The sequence below is a fragment of the Pleurotus ostreatus genome (genome assembly GCF_014466165.1).
Source record: "Pleurotus ostreatus strain PC9 chromosome Unknown scaffold_4, whole genome shotgun sequence".
Lineage (NCBI taxonomy): Eukaryota > Fungi > Basidiomycota > Agaricomycetes > Agaricales > Pleurotaceae > Pleurotus > Pleurotus ostreatus.
In genome coordinates, this window is record NW_023503159.1 from 2,538,073 (window position 1) to 2,555,974 (window position 17,902).

At 50.5% G+C, this 17,902-nt stretch overlaps 6 protein-coding genes across 6 annotated transcripts; 1 reads left to right on the forward strand and 5 right to left on the reverse strand.

Moving 5' to 3' along the window:
- Positions 1-97: 97 nt before the first annotated feature.
- Positions 98-2,245, reverse strand: LCC5_3 (laccase; the record flags this gene model as incomplete). Its single annotated transcript, XM_036776230.1, has 12 exons — positions 98-149; positions 196-261; positions 317-489; positions 549-569; positions 630-1,090; positions 1,141-1,434; positions 1,491-1,594; positions 1,644-1,728; positions 1,785-1,827; positions 1,879-1,947; positions 1,999-2,062; positions 2,121-2,245. 12 exons carry the CDS (start codon positions 2,243-2,245, stop codon positions 98-100), a joined length of 1,557 nt encoding a protein of 518 aa, XP_036632249.1.
- A 1,523-nt stretch (positions 2,246-3,768) lies between these two features.
- PC9H_006687 (uncharacterized protein) lies at positions 3,769-6,034 on the reverse strand (the record flags this gene model as incomplete). The annotated part of the gene is made up of 14 exons (XM_036776231.1): positions 3,769-3,997; positions 4,045-4,072; positions 4,128-4,249; positions 4,300-4,477; positions 4,534-4,545; positions 4,595-4,679; positions 4,730-4,920; positions 4,966-5,049; positions 5,098-5,170; positions 5,228-5,254; positions 5,311-5,484; positions 5,540-5,636; positions 5,804-5,825; positions 5,884-6,034. The coding sequence occupies 14 exons, from the start codon at positions 6,032-6,034 to the stop codon at positions 3,769-3,771; spliced, it is 1,473 nt and encodes a 490-aa protein (XP_036632250.1).
- Positions 6,035-6,522: 488 nt separating this feature from the next.
- Positions 6,523-8,841, reverse strand: PC9H_006688 (uncharacterized protein; the record flags this gene model as incomplete). The annotated part of the gene is made up of 16 exons (XM_036776232.1): positions 6,523-6,751; positions 6,804-6,831; positions 6,890-7,011; positions 7,068-7,245; positions 7,303-7,314; positions 7,372-7,456; positions 7,509-7,699; positions 7,752-7,835; positions 7,891-7,963; positions 8,028-8,054; positions 8,111-8,284; positions 8,340-8,407; positions 8,465-8,482; positions 8,538-8,548; positions 8,612-8,633; positions 8,688-8,841. The coding sequence occupies 16 exons, from the start codon at positions 8,839-8,841 to the stop codon at positions 6,523-6,525; spliced, it is 1,476 nt and encodes a 491-aa protein (XP_036632251.1).
- Positions 8,842-9,995: 1,154 nt separating this feature from the next.
- Positions 9,996-11,056, reverse strand: PC9H_006689 (uncharacterized protein; the record flags this gene model as incomplete). The annotated part of the gene is made up of 2 exons (XM_036776233.1): positions 9,996-10,019; positions 10,079-11,056. 2 exons carry the CDS (start codon positions 11,054-11,056, stop codon positions 9,996-9,998), a joined length of 1,002 nt encoding a protein of 333 aa, XP_036632252.1.
- A 4,106-nt stretch (positions 11,057-15,162) lies between these two features.
- Positions 15,163-15,854, reverse strand: RPL11 (60S ribosomal protein L11; the record flags this gene model as incomplete). The annotated part of the gene is made up of 4 exons (XM_036776234.1): positions 15,163-15,168; positions 15,217-15,674; positions 15,737-15,800; positions 15,852-15,854. 4 exons carry the CDS (start codon positions 15,852-15,854, stop codon positions 15,163-15,165), a joined length of 531 nt encoding a protein of 176 aa, XP_036632253.1.
- Positions 15,855-16,595: 741 nt separating this feature from the next.
- PC9H_006691 (uncharacterized protein) lies at positions 16,596-17,684 on the forward strand (the record flags this gene model as incomplete). The annotated part of the gene is made up of 4 exons (XM_036776235.1): positions 16,596-16,674; positions 16,727-16,828; positions 16,890-17,232; positions 17,294-17,684. The coding sequence occupies 4 exons, from the start codon at positions 16,596-16,598 to the stop codon at positions 17,682-17,684; spliced, it is 915 nt and encodes a 304-aa protein (XP_036632254.1).
- Between the last annotated feature and the right edge of the window lie 218 nt (positions 17,685-17,902).

Below are 17,902 nucleotides of genomic sequence, written 5' to 3' on the forward strand. Positions count from 1 at the left end.
CTAACCCAAAAGAAAACAGAGCATGATGTCCGTGAAGAGGTATCCTTATCAATGCCCAGGCCTACGATGCATGGGATTCTTTCCCATACTAAGTTTCTCAGGTTTTGAAGCATACTTTTCGTACGCAGGGCATAGCTTCGACCACGCCGCTGTAGTAGAGTAAGTTGCACGTCGTATTCTCGTGGAGGGTGGAACTTGCCTGGTACAGGGTTGGCTATCTTTGTCCCTTGGGGATCTTCAGCAAAGACTGCTGCGAATCCACTTGAGAGAAGCACGTCAGCCAGACGCTATAAGTGACAAGCAGAGAAACACGTACAGCTCGAAGTGCCAGTCAATGTGGCAATGGAGGAGCCAAGGACCTGGGTTATCTGTGACGAAGCGGATGGTTACGAGGTCTCCTGCAACGCCATTGGAGACTACGTCGCGGCGGACAGGGTTATCGAAGTTGTATGTGGAGTTGCCGGCGCTCCGAACAACCGAGAAGAGGTGCTGCGCAATCATAATGGTGGGTAAGTGAATGATCTAAGGTTGGAAATAACAAGACGTACGCCATGAAGATGGATAGGATGCTGTGAAAGAGTAGGATCACAATTAGTGTTAAGTGGTGGTGCTGGGTTGTTGATACGTACTGGACCGCCAATAGCTCCGCCGGGAAGTGTCAGCTCCACAACCTTGTTCCTAGGAAGAGTGTACACGCTGCCAGTAGGAAGTAATTCTTGCGCGCTATGAGCGCCCGAGAGAATCTGTAGGAGTACCGGGAGTGTTGGCGGGACGAAGGTCTTATTGTTGACAGTATATAACGCAGATGTGAGGTTGAATGCAGTTGCTAGGTCGATGACGACATCTGCACCGCCAGGGACAGGTCGACCAGGTGCTTTGGGGTCGTACAAGGGGTGTAGATCAGTCTCAAGTAGGGGTCGTGTGCTGTTGGTTTGTATAGAGGTTGGCTCTTCGCATGGAGCACCCTTGTATCGTAGGATGGCGGAGTTGATGCCGCCGTCAAATCCTTGTGCACCGACATTAGGATTAGCACGAATCCAATAGTTTCCTACGTTTTGCGTTGCATGCAGAATGAAGGAGTACCGTTGTCCTGCGTCATGATTAGCACAATGAAGCCCACTGCAAGATTGGTAAACCCACCTGCGAAGATCTGGAGGCTATCAACCTCCACCATTTGCGTGTAATCGGCATCCGCTTCGATGATGAACATCGTATGCGAATCAATGGAGAATCTGTAGTTGGGGTCGCAGACCATCGAAACGAGGCGGATACGATATCGTTTCCCGTGTTCAACATTTATTACACTGAGAGGCATTTTTGGTCCATCCTTTGAGCGTCCGTGGCCGTTGATGAGTGTGCTGTCAGGAGTGGGAACTCCTTGAACTTGGAGAGAAGGGACGTGATACCAATCTTCGAGAGTGATGATTGTGGAGCCTAAAGCCACGATATCAGCAATCAGCTATAGATATTTGCCCCAGTCGCGCTCGTACTGTCGTCAACATCGTAAAATCTTGCGTAAGGATCTCGTGGATTATACACTACCATTGGGCCACGGGCGCCATCGCAGTATTGTGTAGACAGATGTGAATGATACCTTCACGAGAGTTACTTATCGTACGTGTCGCGTATTGCCAGATACGTACCAGAATGTACCAGGGTGTGAAGCTTTGAAAGCATATTCAAACGCTTCATTGGGAACAATCGGACACTGTGTCACGAATGCAGGGCCTGGCGACCCAATATATGAGCATGGCGACACTTCAAACTGCTCGTAATATACTCACCATCAGCCCAGTTGGTTCCGCGCTGCAGTAATCCATGCCAATGCTAAACACATAGGTGAGAAATGCTCAAGCAACGAGTGAAGATTGCACGTACAATACTCGTGCTCGTGGGCATCGTCTTGTCTTGTAGTTTGTTGACAACATTGATTTTGAACGTGTCTCCCTAACTCTGATGTCAGTTATCTAATCTTTTGATCCAGTGGATGAGCCTCACCACCCTACCCTGGATAAGGGGTCCGGGCTGGACGCCCTTACCACCCCCGTTGATCAGGACTGCTCTGCGAGAAAATGGGATCGGTAAGCTGCGCAGATACGATACATATTCAATTGACATACGATCGGGGGAAACCGTCGGGTGCAACAACCTCATTGGTGAGTACTATTTCAGTACGAGGCCCAAGAGCAGCATATGCCAGAGGTAGGAGTGCGAGTAAGGATGCTAGACGGGTTGTCTGAAGCATGGTTTAGTTAACGAAGTTGAGTGATTGTCGAAGCTGAAACGACCTCCGAGGTTTATATAACGCGAAAACATGGTTAACATGAGCACTAACAGAGCCTGTCGATGATCCATTGCGTCGGTCCTCGTCCTCCCTCGGTCGTCGCTGAGTTCAGATATATCGCGTACCTGACTTCTCGAATCCAAAAACGGTTTCGCCGAGGCAAAATTGCTGCGACAATGAAACATCGGCGCGCAATGACCTCCAAGGATGTCAACTGAGTCAATCAGCCCTTGGGTCTGAGGGCCTGGTCGTAAGTGAAAGGCATGACATTATCACACACCGCGACACTGTCATATAGCAACATCGTCAGCGGAAACAACGAGCATATGGTTGATTCACGGATCACGTACCTTTGCCGTTCCTCGACGAGGCCTTCATATTACTCACGTCGTGACAAGAAAGACGCAGTGTTCTAAATGGTTCAACGGTCTCCATGCAAATGCTCGGGTCAGGTATTGTTTTGTGTTGTCGCTTCTTCAATGAAGTTTCTTAGAAAGGACCGACTGCTACAAGAAGTCCAAAAGGAAGAGCACCAGTATCCTTCGGCGGGGCATTCATATCAGGGATGTGCGTAGTGACCAGGTCATCAAAAAGGCAGCATATGTACTAAGGGGAACGTTTTATCAAGACGTCCGGTGTTCTGGTTCAAAGTCAAACTGCAAGTTTCACGAGAAAGTTTGCCGTAGCCCCTTCACGTTAAGCGCCCATTCGTTCATGCTCTGTAGCCAAAGCCCATAGCCTAAAAAACTAGGATTCAGCGGCCTCGCAGTTGATACATAGGTAGCTGTTGAACATATCTCGGTGGATCGAGCCCTCATTCGTATCATGTCTGCAGATCGATCTGAACTAGGATGTTATGTGGTCTTAGTGGAGTAATGGAGACTCCGGGTTGATTGTATGTAGCTGTGCAGTGAGCTCTTGGAATTGCCAGTGATAGGGAGGAATTGATTCCGTGCATCGATACAAGTGTGACCTTGGTGATGACGGCTGAAGGAGGCCTACAGCAGACGAACGTCCTTGTTGAGAAGTTATGCTGATGGAGAAACGTCGCGTAGATGAACAAGAACACTCGCATCTGTTAGTATTCCTTACTTACACCCATTCGATCACTGATGCTTTACTTAGTCTACATGCCCAAGGGTTTAACTGGACGGTGATTAAACCTGGGGTCCGAGATGACGACGGTGTGATAAAGATAAGATAAGGTACAGGCAAAAGAATCAAGACTGCATCTACCTTCTCCAATAAATCAGTAAACGATGCTCGTAAATATAGGACCCGACCCGGTCAGCGGCGGAGACAAAATAGGACTGCACAAGTGGAGTACAACGAGGATAGTATATGTGGGACCTTGGCAGCATCGTTGAGTGGAATAACCTTCAAGGTGCCGCATTCTGAGACCACAGATATTTATACACATAGGCCGTATGAACACTTATCACCGGAACTTGACTAGAACCAACACGTTGTGACCACAGACGAAGTCATATCTGGTATCGGAATCGAGGGTGGAGGTAGCCCAGATTCTCTAGCTGCTCCTGAGTTTTTCCTTCTATCCGATAGTCGCGCTCTCCCCGAGCCCGCTTCCCATTTTCCCATCGTATATAGAGGATCCCAATCAGCGCCAACAAACACACGAAGATGCTGGTAGCAAGGTTGAGCGAATTGCCGTTGTGGTAATTTGGAGCGTCTTGAGGCAAGTAGGTCCATACACTAGGCCACATATGAGTAGGCATAAGTGCTGATCAAACAAAACTTACGCTATTATGGAGCCGAGGGCACCAACACCTGCACAGGGTATGTTGAAGTTGTCGAACCATGATCATTCGAACAGCTTACGCACCTGGAATAATAGCGGTCGTCACCGCACGGATTGTGTCGGGGGCTGCGTTATCTGTTCCCCATGTTATCAGCAAGGGTCCGGTCGGGGAGGCGCCCGCGATGGATAGGAAGCAAGCCGCATACCTGTATGACGCATTGAAGATGATAAAAATACAACAAAACGAGTATCTTACCGTGCGTGGGAGTTCTTCGTCCCGACAGCCAAAGCATACCCCAAGACCACTAGCAGACAGGAAAATATGATAGGGATACCGCGCTTTCTGACTCGGAAGCTAACGTAGGTAACAACAACAGCCCAGACTGCGCCAACAAGATAAGGAGGCACGGTACGCAGCTGAGACTCAACAACCGCTGAAACATGGCGCTACGTAAGTACAGAGACAAACCGAGGAAAAGAACATGCTCACTAAAGTGACCCACTAAGGATAGCCATTAGAATAGAACATTACACTGAACCTAGTTACTTACAGGTAGCCACCACGGTAGGCATGAAGAGACTGAGTCCTTGGAAGGAGATGTTGATCATGACATATGCAACCGTACAGATCATGGTCTAATAGGTTGGTCAAACGTACGCCAAAAATGTTTCTGCGCTACACATACGTTGATGTTGAAAGACCTCCATACTAAGCGAAGAGTGGTAGATTCCTTGCGCCCATTGGTTCGAACGGCTTGGTCTGCGTCGATGCGAGCCAAAGCCAAAGCTCGCTCGGCAGGCGTGAAAATCCGGGTGCGTTGAGGATCAGTTGGGATGATTAAGAAACATAGTAACCCAAAACCCGTCGTTATGATTCCTTGGGTCGTAAGTACTCAATTGTCAGCGAAATATGGGGTCTTACCTTCAATGAAAAATACCTTCCGCCAAGAAGTGACCATCCCAAAATCTCCAACCGACAATAAGCCAGAAGCAAGGAGACCACCAACTTCATGATAGTGAGATTAACCACGGAGCATGGTATACAAGCACTTACATGCACCGGCTAGGGGCGGCGAGATACCAAAGAATATACCCACACGAAGGACGAGTTCTGAGCGGCGGTAATACTAAGGCTATAATCAGGAAACCCCGAAAGGCTGTCACTCAAGTGAGCTGAATCTTACCCGAGACATGATGTAGGTAAGACCAGGCTGAAACAATGTTAGCCCAAGAGTGCAAACCCCTGCTGAATTTGGAAATGCCTCACTAAAGTCCCTCCTTCGGCAATCCCAAGGAAAACGCGAGTGATGATCAAGCCAGTATAAGATTTGACGAAAGCCGTTCCAATAGAAACGATGCCAAAGCTGGTAATCATCGCCGCCAGCCACATGGATCCAAAACGCTTGAGGGCAAGATTCGAGGGGATCTCTGCGGCGATATACTACACCGAATGAGTTAGTAAAGCTGGGCATGGAAAACTGGAAACTTCGCCATACGAAAATGTAAAATATTGTCAAAGAAATATTATAGTCGAAACCTTTCATGCCGAGGTCTTTCTCGAGGCCTATCAGCAATGAGTAACCCCAAGGTAACCTGTAGACGTTGGATGGCGTACCAGCGATCCTTGCATTGCCTAATCCCAAATACAATCAATGTCTATATGGTCACGGTGGGGGTATTGAAAGAGGGCGTACCAATCGCAGTCCTGCGATTCGCTTGTCAAAGAGATAGCTCATTTCTGTCGTACATAATGGGCGCACCTGTCAACGAAGTTCGTACAGTCTTCGCGAGGTGGAATAAGTATAACACTATCTGCTCATGATACGGTAGGAAGACCTACAGACAACAGTAAAAAGTGGCAATAAAATCCAGTCTAATTTCCTCCTGAGCAGCTTCTCCGCGACCGGGTCGATCTCGTCAGCCGAGGTAGTAGACTCTGCATCTTGAATCGGGGCCTTCTCATTATCTTCGTTGGGGGCGTAGGGGGGCATGGAGGTCACCAGTGCGAGGAGGAAAGTAAGCACCACGCCCAGTAGGTCCGCAAGGCCCCATCACTTGTATACGCATTTGCGATGGTAGGCCTCGAAGTCGTGGAAATCGGTGAAACAAGTTTGTCTCGCGTAGAACTTCGAATCTCCATCTAGAAGAAGCACGTTCCATCATATGCACAAGAAGACAGGGGCATGGTGTCCAGGCAGATCGAGATAGATCTCGTACACTTGCACTCAGAGAGTACGAGCGGGTCTTTGGCTTCAGTGACAAGGCGCGTGTTGCGATTCTGGTTAAGATCTAAACTTGCACGTCAAGCGATCCATCCCTGCATCCCTGCATAGTCACTACCCTTTGATAGGGGTCGACAGGGGATGATAATCTCTTAAGCGTGGGTGACTGGTAGATGCCACGAGCAGCATTCCATGGCAAAGAAACGAAGATTTGGTATTGATCATATGGTACAGGTCGTGAAATGGTCATAAATAGACTACAAAGTGTATCGGAACTGAGGATGGAGGTACCCCAACTGCTCGATTTCCTCCTCTGACTTGTTCTCCAGTCTGTAATTCCTTTCTCCACGTTCGCGCTTCGCATTTTCCCAGATGATGTATACCATCCCAATGGTGATGACCACGATGATAGTGGAAGATGTTACCAGATTCAGCGTATTTCCGGTACGATAGTTGGGGGCATCAAAAGGTAGATATGTCCACACGCTACAAGGCAGATCAATATATTTATCGAGAGGCTGTGACCGGAATCACTCACGCAATGATGGATCCAATTGCTCCGATACCTACGGTGGGTAGCAGCATTGAGATCGGTGCTTCCAGGTTGGTATCTGATGTACGTACCTGGGATAATGCCGGTAGTAACAGCGCGGACAGTGTCAGGCGCAGAATTCCCGACTCCCCAAGCGTATACTATTGGACCTGTGGGAATTGCGCCAGCAATCACTAAGAAGCATGCAGCGTAACTTCGGAAATACGGTTCGTCAGCAAATCAGCAAAAACTAGGTAGGCAGGCACTAACCGAGCGTCAGCATTAGTTGTCCCAATGGAAATTGCATAACCGATCACGACCAAAGGCATAGTCGCAAGCATAACCACAGCGTGCTTTCGTAGGCGGAGTCCGAGATAGCAAAATATAAGACCCCATACAGCGGCGGTAAGGAAAGGGGGCACAGTGCGGAGCTGAGACATCACGACAGCTAGACGCAACAAATCAATTAGGAGGAAAGAAGAGGAAGAGATAATCGTGCGCTTACTGAATTTACCAACTACAAAGTGTATCAGTCAGCTAGACTATTTCATGGCAGAAGATATCAAGCACTTACGGCCAGCTATGACGGTAGGCATGAACAGAAGCAGACCTTGGAAGGATATGTTGAGCAAGAGGTACACCAACGAGCAAAGGATCGTCTTCGGGGCGGGATTAGTCCAATGACAAAAAATAAAATAAGATAGCACTGACGTTGAAGTTGAATGCCCTCCACACCAGCTTCCAAGTCGCCTTCTCTTTCTTGCCCTGATTCTTAACAACAGAGTCTGCGTCAATCCTCGCCAGCGCCAACGCACGTTCCTCCTCGTTGAACATCCTGGTATTACGAGGGTCGGCTGGGAGGAGATAGAGACATGCGATCCCAACGACGATTGTGAGGAGGCCTGTCAGTATACGTGAGCACAACTTCTCCCCGCCGGCGTTCCTCGAAATTACCTTCGATGAAGAAGATTTTCCTCCATGATTTGATGGTGCCGAAGTCACCAACTTTGAGCAAACCAGAAGCAAGCAGGCCGCCGACTTACATTGCGAAGGCGTTAGAGAATGAGAGGTGGGCTATATGAAATCCACTCACAAGCACCCGCTAGAGATGGGGCGACACCGAAGAAGACGCTGAGCCTCAACACGAATTCCTTCTTTCGGTAGTACTGTATGTCGATCAGGTCAACAAGGGAATGAGAATGAGTGCTTATTGCCGCCGATGGGACTTACACGGGCCAGAACGTAGGTCAACCCTGGCTACGAAACACGAGAAATGTCAGTCCGAAGGATCGGATCGGAATCGCCTTACGCACCAATGTGCCACCCTCAGATATTCCCAAAAATACTCTGGTGACGATAAGGCCATCGTACGAAGTTACGAATGCCGACCCCAGAGTGCAGAGACCGAAGCCGATTACCGTGATCGCTAAGATGACTGTCCCAAAGCGTTTGAGGAGTAGATTGGAGGGTACTTCCGAGACAACGAACTATACAATGTAGGAATATCAGAGCCGTCGAGTTTGAGAAGTTCGGGGTACGTACAAAAACATAAAACACTGTTAGCGCGATGTTGAAGTCGTATCCAGCCATTCCTAGATCTCTTTCGAGACCTGTAAACATGAGAGGTTTGAACAACATGCAAATTCGACTAATGCGATCAAACTGACCAGCGATCTTTGCATTTCCTAGAAAGCAAGGAGTCATTGACGGGGTCATCACTGAATCACGAAGTAAACATACCAATGGCAGCCCTATGAAACGAGCGGTTATGATTGACATCAACGTATTCGCCAGAACGCGGATTCAAGACTTACCTATCAATAAAATTCAAACAGACTGCAGCCAAGTCAGCATCACATCCTGACCCTCTAGATAGATCCCATCACTTACTTATAGCAGTAGCAAGCGGGAGCAATCTCCAGTCCAACTTCCGCAATAGCCTCTTCTCGGCTTCGGGATCGATTGTGTAGCCTGGGACAGCGGCTTCAGCACCCCCTACGCTCCGGATACTCTTTTCATCGACAGAGGAATCTGATTTCGACATTGCGGAAGTCTGCAAGGTATCGGGAAGGTATGGGAGGAGCAGGCCTACAGAACTTGCGGTAGTGCACTACCGCCCTTTATAATATATCTTACACCTCCCTGGGCACGATGTCCCTCTCAGTTCAATACATCCGAAAGTGGGCAGGATCAGAAAAAGGTATGGACGCTGACTGCCACGCCAAGGCACTTATCCAAGTGAAGACGTAAGAGACATAACTTATCAGGGACGTCCATGTTATGTTCAACCCTGGAAAAGACGGTGAGTGTGGCAACCGCCGGTGTTAAAACCCCTGAAGACACGATAGCGAAGGCCTACATTAAGCTCGTGCTTATAGTAGCTGTGGAAGGGCTTGGGTAAAAGGAAAACAGGCGAGGCGAATTGAAGCATCTATATCAGGATTCAGGATGGTCAAGGTTGACGTAACTTGGGAACCTGGCAATTGAGTTCACCAAGCCTCATCACGTTAGATATCGTTAAAGGAGGACATTCGGGTCCAACTGGTGTGTCCTCCTTCGATCATCCAAATTGCAACTAGTTGCCTGCGTGTGCGCTAGACCGAGTTAGGGTGATTCAATGTATTGCCTATCCTTAGCTGGGGAGCCCGAAGGCCGCACGCTACGATGCCGAGTGTGAACTGATTCCGCAAGTGAGCAGGTCCATGATCGTATCCAGGTTGATCGTGCGCAGACCCGTCACTAAGCTGCACTCGCTGTCGAAGAAATCGCTGCACGAAGAGTCGATATAACGTCACCTGCATTATCGATTTTACGCTATCCTGCCTCGCCCCAGGTACAACAATCTCTCAGGTACGAAGGACCCACATTCACCCTCATTTGCTGCCGTTTATTGTAGACGCCGATATAGACCTGGTGAATGTTCGAAAGTCGATATACAAGGCAAACTTAACCCAACATAACGTTCAACGAAGCAGGCCTACCAAAAGCCTACCCTACGAATTGTATTGGATCAGACAACAAATCCCAAACGCGTAGGGCGCCCAGTGATACTTATACCGTTACGGAAGTAACGAAGAGCCACATTCATGGTTGACCAAACTCCGTCCGCTTGGAAATCAACGGATTGGCGAAGGAAGCATTCGAGAAGCAAGGACCTAGAGGATTCGAAACCATCTAGAACAACTCGCACTCTATGCTCTATAGGTTGAGAACGAGCTCGACCTGGGCATTATTGGTTTATCGGTCGTCAGGATGTCTACCATACAAGTGACTGGGCGTACCTCTGATATCCGCTTATCCAGCTCTGCGGAAAAGATCTCCCTGAATTCCAACATATCCAGTATCGTCTTCCTACCGCAAGCACAAGTCTTCGTCTTCTCGAATACCTCTTCCATCAGGTCTCGTTTCATCAACGTAGCTAAAGAGGGCCGTTCCTTTAGTGCCTCGCCCATCCTCTTCATATAATTCAGCCACCATGCTCTTGCAGGGACGTTCATTGATCCTCCTGCAATGAGTACGTATGTCGATGCGCCGCAACTACACCCCCCTCGATGGAAAAAACTGAAGGTATCTTTCATCACCCAAGAGAAATCTCTTGCAACGGCAGCGGCAACCGCACTGCATGCAAAGTAATAGTCGACGAGTCGCTGAAGGTTTCCAGCTGAGATATGTTCCATTTCGGCGACGTAGTGGCGTTCTGGCAGAGAGAGTCGCAATGTGTGTTTCGCGGCAATTCGGGCGGCGTCCTCCAATCCATACCTGCACGCCATAGCAAAAACGCGCATAGGATCTTCCTCAACAAATCGCGGGGCTACCAAAACCTCCCCCAGGCATTTCTCAACACCTTTCATGTCGTACTTCGACGCCATTTGCAACGTAGTCTGAAGCTCCTCCAACGTAGCTAGGTGGGGCATCGTCACAAATCGAGGATAGACGAAGGGGAGCAGTCGCTCGATCGCTTCAGCGGGCTCTGCCATCTGTATAATAGCGGATCCTTCGCTCATCTCCTCCCGTGGCGTGTCCGGTGGTTGGGGAAGGGAAAGCAACTCGGCAAAAAAAGGCGAAGAGATGATTAACAGCGCTTTGTAAATAGTAAAATCGACAGGCGCTTCATCGGAAGAGCGTAGGACCACGGACATCCCTGGGTCGATTGAATTTGCTGACAAGGTCGAGGTATTTTTGATCTTGTCTGTAACGGATGTGCCAGGTGTAAAACTGGTTGGGCTCGGAATTGTGCTAGAGCGTGAGCGGCAGGTCATGGCAGGGAGCGGGGGAGGTGCGAGGCGGATCAAGAGAGTGGGTCATTGATAAAGACCTGGGATAAGTTCGAGTGGGGTGGTGCTGTGTAATTCTACAGAAGGTCAGGTGCTTGAGAGGGAGCGACAATAGGGGCAATCGGAGTTTTCTCGAAAACATACCTTGCTCTGCCTTGCTCCGGGTGATAGCACTTTAACCAGCACGGAGTCCAGAGGAAGCAGCGAAGTCTCGGTAACAACTTAGCGAAGAGCTAGAAATTGATGCCTACGAACTTAGGAAAGGTCCCAGTCCCATATAAGACAGCCGAGAAACGATCGAGATTTCGATGAGCCCCATTCAATAGATGAGTGCCAAGAGTAAGCAGACACGGCGGGGTCGTAACGGGGGTTGTTAGACTAAGGCTGCAGCAGAAATCCGGCGATAGGGATGTCGTCTCGTACGGGACCTCATGGAGTGGGCGAACGTCGGTACTCTCTTGAAAAATGTCGCCATCGCAGGGAGTTTTGCTTAAGGTGAACGGCATGTCGCGATAAGCTAGGCTAGAGAAAAAACGAGCAAGCAAGTGTAATCAAAGTCCTCGGGAGGTGAATGAGTCCTGGACTCAGGAACAAACGACCAGACATGCGCCAACAAGATAAAGTCTGGACAGAATATGTATCCCAAAGCTCAAACATGGCGGCCTGAGATCCTAGCGAAGCATTGATAAGAGTTAGGTTCAGCCACCACCTCAGTATGTTTGCTAGTATTTGGTTTTTGGTGACTGACCAAGGGTGAAGTACGCGCCGGTTGTCGGGAGAATGATAAGTGCTTCGGAGTAGCGCCGTTACGCTTGGTGAGACATCTTGAACACACCGCGATAACCTCCTTGGTGAGCAGCTGAGCGAGCAGCTGAGCGACAATAAAAATTCCGCGAGCATGAGAGATTGCAAAGCGCCCAAGGAGTCAAGGACGTAAGGCCGCTGGTTCAATTGGTGGACAATTGGCGAATTAAAGTATTGAATGGGCAGTCTTCATGCTGATCCTAGTCAGAGGGAGGGGGCACACCGAACTGGCGCGACAAGGGGCGGGTCAGGCTAAAACTTTACGTAACGCCTGGAGTGAAGTTAGCTGCAGAGGAGGCTAGATGCGGAGTCCTACTCAGGAGCGCTGCTTCTAACATTTCGGTTCCCATTGGATTCCGGCGGCAACGAGGCGTCTGGTCTTGCTTGTTCCGCGGAGGGGCGGGTGTAGCGGCATGAGATTTAGGGACGTAAGCATAGTGTTTTGGTTGTTCATTAGAACGACTTACGGGCTCCACAGGAGCCAGCCGGAGTTTAGAGAAGGGCGAGTTGCAGGAGATGGATATTGATAATCCATAGAGTATAATCCATCAGTACGCTGGATCGCACCAAAAACGTAAAAACTCACCGGCTTCAAGGAAGCTCCTAGAGAAATCACTAAGGTGAACAGAGGACAAAACACCCCACGGAGGGCACATACGTGATAGTAACTTCAATCGGCCGAAGAGATGTACTTGACAGGGGGCTACGAAACGCTGAGATCCGAACCGCGCATGGCAAGAGAGGCTGAGACTGAGACTGAGACTGAGTTCGACGGCCGCGGAAACGAGGAGTGCAATCTTGAACCATGTTCGGTTGAAGGAGCCAACAGGAGCGTAATCGCTTGAACACGGGCACAAAGGATAAGATGAGGTGCTTGACGTTTCGGCTCGTGGGGACATCACCAACGTTAGACCGAGCAACCCGCTATGTACCAGAAGGGCCAGAGATAAGCCAGCGGCGCAATAAATGCACCGTGAAGCAGCCAGCCTCCAGTTAGACGCGGAACTAAAGGGATCGGTCCAACGGAAACAAACAAAGACCGAAATCAACATGCAGGCCAAGTCAACCTTGATGAGAGCGGATGCTCTAGGACAACTCTGAGGAACACAAGGCGGGCGGCTTTAACTATGAAAGAGCGGGATTATCCAGTACCGACCGATTCCAATGCGGCAGATTAGTCCGTTGCGCAAGAATGAACGACCAAGTATGAAAGGGAAACAGTTGGTCGGCCGCAAACTTGAAGACACCGACGGGAGAAACCACGGGAAGCGAATGACAGTCGGCCCCGAACTCCAGACATCGGCCGGAGTCCCCGCGGCATAGATCTCTTCGAAGGTCCATAACGGCCAAAGGAAGTGAAGCTTCGACCAATCATCCAGAAGAGTGAAACAGATCGAGTACCGTACGCGCCCAAGGGCGTGGGAGCAGAAAACCGAAAGGACAAGCGAACCATGCTTTGATTCGGAAGAGGCTGAGACTGAGACTGAGACTGAGACTGAGTAGTGAGCACCGATCATCAACGAGGGTAGTCCGAGAGACACAGAGTAGGCCGATAAACCGTAGAAATGTCGCACGCAGAGCCAGAAGCAGCACAGGGAAACCCAGCCAGAGGACCAGGATGGCAGATACTCTGAGGCTTTCAAGATGCGCGGTCCACTGGGGAAGAAGGCGAAGGCGAGGCGGCAGTATCATAGATTCGACTAGACCAGAAGAAGACAGGCCCGCTTGATAAGTCGACTTAGAATGGCCAGAGGGCGTAGTAAGCAGATAGATTACAAGACCGAAAAAGCCAGCACTGGGAGCCGAAGGGCCACAGAAGCGAGAAACCAGGGAGGACCAAAAGTCCAACAGCCCGAGACCACGTTCGAAAAGGCCTCAAGGATCCGAGATACCGAGTCCCGACTTTCTTGACGCCAATATATGCGTGTGTATTTGAAGTTGCTAGAAAAGATCGATGGCACCAGACCGACAAGGAGACGCCAGATTGTCGAGAGAACCGCACGAGAAACACGCCATCAACACAGAGCTGCATCGAGTTTTGAGATCTTGATATCCACCAGTATGTATGCGTTTTGCCGGACGCGTCGAAAGCACTATGGGCAGGAATCGACTTTAGGCGGGAGACGAACAATCCAAGAAAGTCCAGAATTGATGCCCAGAATGCACACGCCTTGGAGCAAGAAGGAGATCCGAAGAAAGTCAGCCACACAGTGCAGAGCGAGACAAGTATCCAGGGGAGGCGTCCATAGAGTATTCTCCTTGGTATATGCGCCTTGAACCTGGGTGAAGCCACAATACGCGCCGAATGGTCTTCGCAATACCAGATGGCCTTAAGCGGGCGACAAAATAACGGGCAAGGGGCCAGAAACGCGTCGGAAACACCAGCCAGGAATACACGCCACACAGTTCGCCAGTCCTGGATCCCAGTTGCATCCTCGATATCAGGCAAAGGCGGTTGCCCAAACCAGATGGGACAGAGAGGCGGAGGAGGAAAGCAGAGATGTGGTGAGTGGCGAGGACAGAACATCGTGGTATGGGAGAGAGAGGCGGACACTGTCTAAGGAGAGGGCGGGGGGTCCTAGTTATACATATTCTATTTGCCACTGTTTGGTTTCTGGAAAGTGTCCGGATTAGGAAATGTGGCTGGTGCGCCCATATTCGCGGGGCTAGAAATCGTCAAAGCCACAGTGGCAAATGGTAACGAGTGGCGAGGAACCATGAAGCGAGGACAATGCAGCGGTGGCCACAATGTGAAGAGTTTACCAAGAGAAATGCTGGCCAAGGTGTGGCGAGTTGGGACCAGGGGTCAATGAGGAGGGTAGGTTGGATGACAATCGTAGAGGCGAGTAGTGCTAGGATAGGAGGCGGGCGGAGGGCTGATGGATCTGGGAGGTAGAATGAGGCGTTCGGACTGGTAATTCGCGAAACGCAGAATGTAGCGCGTCAGAAAGCCGAAGTGCTGTATTTGGTTAGCAGGAAAAGGCGAGTGCGAGTGCGAGTCAAGCCTCAATGGGGATGTACAGAACTGGGGCGTAGCTACTGCGAGCCCTAGGGTCGATACCGCCTCCTCGTCAGGCATACTACAGCTCACCTGTGATGAACAAGCAGCATATCTACGGATCGTCGGGGGACCCACACGAGTGTATAACATGGCGCAGCAAAGCAGCGTGCATATTCGGTGTGATGCATATAAAAGACATGTTTTGCATGGCATGGAATAGTACTTAATATGCGAGCGACAAACCGGAGGTAAGGTGGTGAAATACGGGGCGAAAGGTAGTATACATTTATTTCTGCTCGTGTATTAGCGGAATAGGGCAACCAAAGAGTGCAGGACTCACCAAGATGATACCATCGAACCGTTGCTTGAACCAGCTCATCGTGTCCTCCTTCTTGACTCGGTGGCTGAAGCCAACGGTCGCCTTCTTCTGCTTTCTCCTCGCTACACGCGCACCAGGTCGTCCCATAACCACGTAGAAATCCATACCGAAGATACCAATCGTGGGGTCGTATCGTGCACCGAGATCGATGTGCTCCTGGATACCAAAGCCGAAGTTTCCAGTCTCTGAGAAGTTCTTCCTCCTCAATTCGTATTCCTTGACCTTGAGACCACGCTCAAGGATTTCCTCTGCTTTTGGCCCCCGGATGGTGACGTGTACGGCGATCTTCTCGTTACGACGGATACCGAATGTACGAACAGTGTAGCGGGCCTTTGAAGTCACCGGTGTCTGGCCAGTAAGCTGTTCGAGCACTTTTGATGCTCTGGTCAAACGATCACCAGATTCGCCAACGGAAATGTCTTGAGAGCGATGATGGACAATGTCAAGGGCTGTCGGTGGCTGGAATGGCGATAGGACTTACTGATGACGAGCTTGTCTATCCGCAGCTCGCGCATGGGGTTCGTGGGTGTCGACTTTTGTTCGGCCTAAGGGGGGGTTATGTTGGTATACGGATAACGGCGGAAACGGCGGCATACCATTTCGTCGGGGCGGTCGGTTGTCGGTTGTCGCTGTTGATAACGGTGAGTAGGATATTTGGTGTTGGCAGGCAGAAGCCACTGCAAACCTTAATTGTTGGTGCTGTACATGCATGTCGGGGTATGCCGAGAACAAGCGCGGGCGGGCGTTTAAACTGTGTGATCTGTGATCGGAACTCGGAATCGGAGCGGCGCCACTCACTTTTCACCACAGGAACGTGAACCTCGGGCACCGGGCGAGTGTTGTGTAATTTCCAACGGTGTCTGGGTCAGGTTGAACGCGATATGAAAGCAAGGACGACCCACGTCTCCCAGAGTTACACGCCGCCTTCATATGTTTTCACGGAGATCACGCGTCGGAGGCAAAAATGCACCGATAGCTGGAAGCAAGCTCCAGAAAGGGTCAAGCGCCTGTGGCCCTCGACTCGGGCATTTGAAAGCCCCGAGGGAGGAAGTGGAGAACGCGCCGGGCCCTTGTGTGCCGAAAACTGGCTTTGGGACTGGCTTGCAGGGTCTGAAGCTCGACGAGGCTCGGGACCGTGTCTGTCCTTGGAAGACGAGAAATAATAAAATGCCAATGGAAATGCAGTCGGCGTCGGGGACTGTTGCGAGGATATTATCATCACGCAGCAGATTGATCGACGACTCGGAGTGCCACCTCGGTTGCCAGATTCAAGCGACCAGGATTTATAGAGGACACGCCAGTTCCCAACTGTAACTGCTAACCCCCGTTGCGCCATCCTCATGCTGCCTAACACGTCAATGTCTTCTGCGTGTAGCATCTGCATCGATCGTCTCAAGGCCCCAATCGCTCTCCCGTGCGGTTCGTTGCCCTTCCCTTCCCGCTTCTCAAGTCTCTGACGGTCCCGAACTAGGTCACGTATATTGCCATGAATGCATTCTGAACACCATACATCAAATCACGCCGTACACAACGCAGCATAACTGCCCAACCTGCCGCGCGCCTTTCTCAACTGGTATGTACAGCCTTTCTTCTATATTCGCCCCCATCCCCTGTTGACGTCCGCTTCTCATCAGTCAACATAGATCCCAACTTCGTGCCTTCCCACCTGCGCCAGTATATAACTCCTAGCATCCGGAAGCTCTACATGGAGGACCAGATGGACTCCTGGCCCTCCGCCTCTTCAGGTGCCCTCACAGATAAAGACATCGCCAGAATCATGGCCGAGAACGAGTCTCTGCGTACAAGCTGCGGCCTCTGGCAACGCCGCGCAGAAGTGCAGGCAGCCGCTACAATCGGTCTCATAGGCTTAACCCGCTTCGCCAGGGATCGCGCCGTAGAGCTCAAACAAGAACGTGACTCGCTTCGCACAAAGTACGAAGCTTTCAAACGCAAATACGCTCATCTTGAGGCTGACGAGTAAGTCAAACTGATTATTCACCCGCGGACAATGAAACTCACCGCCATCCCCGTCGAGCAGCCCCGAATCAACGTTTTCCCCTCCCCGTTCACCGTCTTCGCTATTTCCGGAGCCATCGCTCCCCGAAATGCCGCCGTCACATCCTATAAGCTCACTGCTCGCGGAGGGCACAGTTCCTCGGCGACCCCTTCAAGCTCCTGAAGCAGAATCACCGTTGGGCCTATCGCTGCTCTCTCTTCCGGACTCTGCACCCCAACTAGAGGACCTCTTCTCCGATAGCGACCTCTCGCGGCCACCAACGAAGCGGAGACGCACTGATTCACCCACATCATCCAAATCAGCCTCTGTCTCTGTCTCTGCCTCCCCTCTCCCTAAACCCCGAACCCAACAACGAAAGGGTGCCTCGACAACAACACCCTTGCGGAGATCTCCCCGAAATGCTTCTAGATGAATAGATGACCCCATTCCACTTCTTGGTTGCCCTTCCCTTGGTTCATATATTTATTCATCGGGTCGTAAGATATACGTTCGTTATGTATGGACTCCTTCACGGATTATCAGGCTCCACTCATCCTCATGGACTGCTTCCACGCAGTCGGTGCAACTATTTATCATTGACTCTCATTCGCGTGTACGCATTACTTTTGTATCACCATCACAACACAGCAT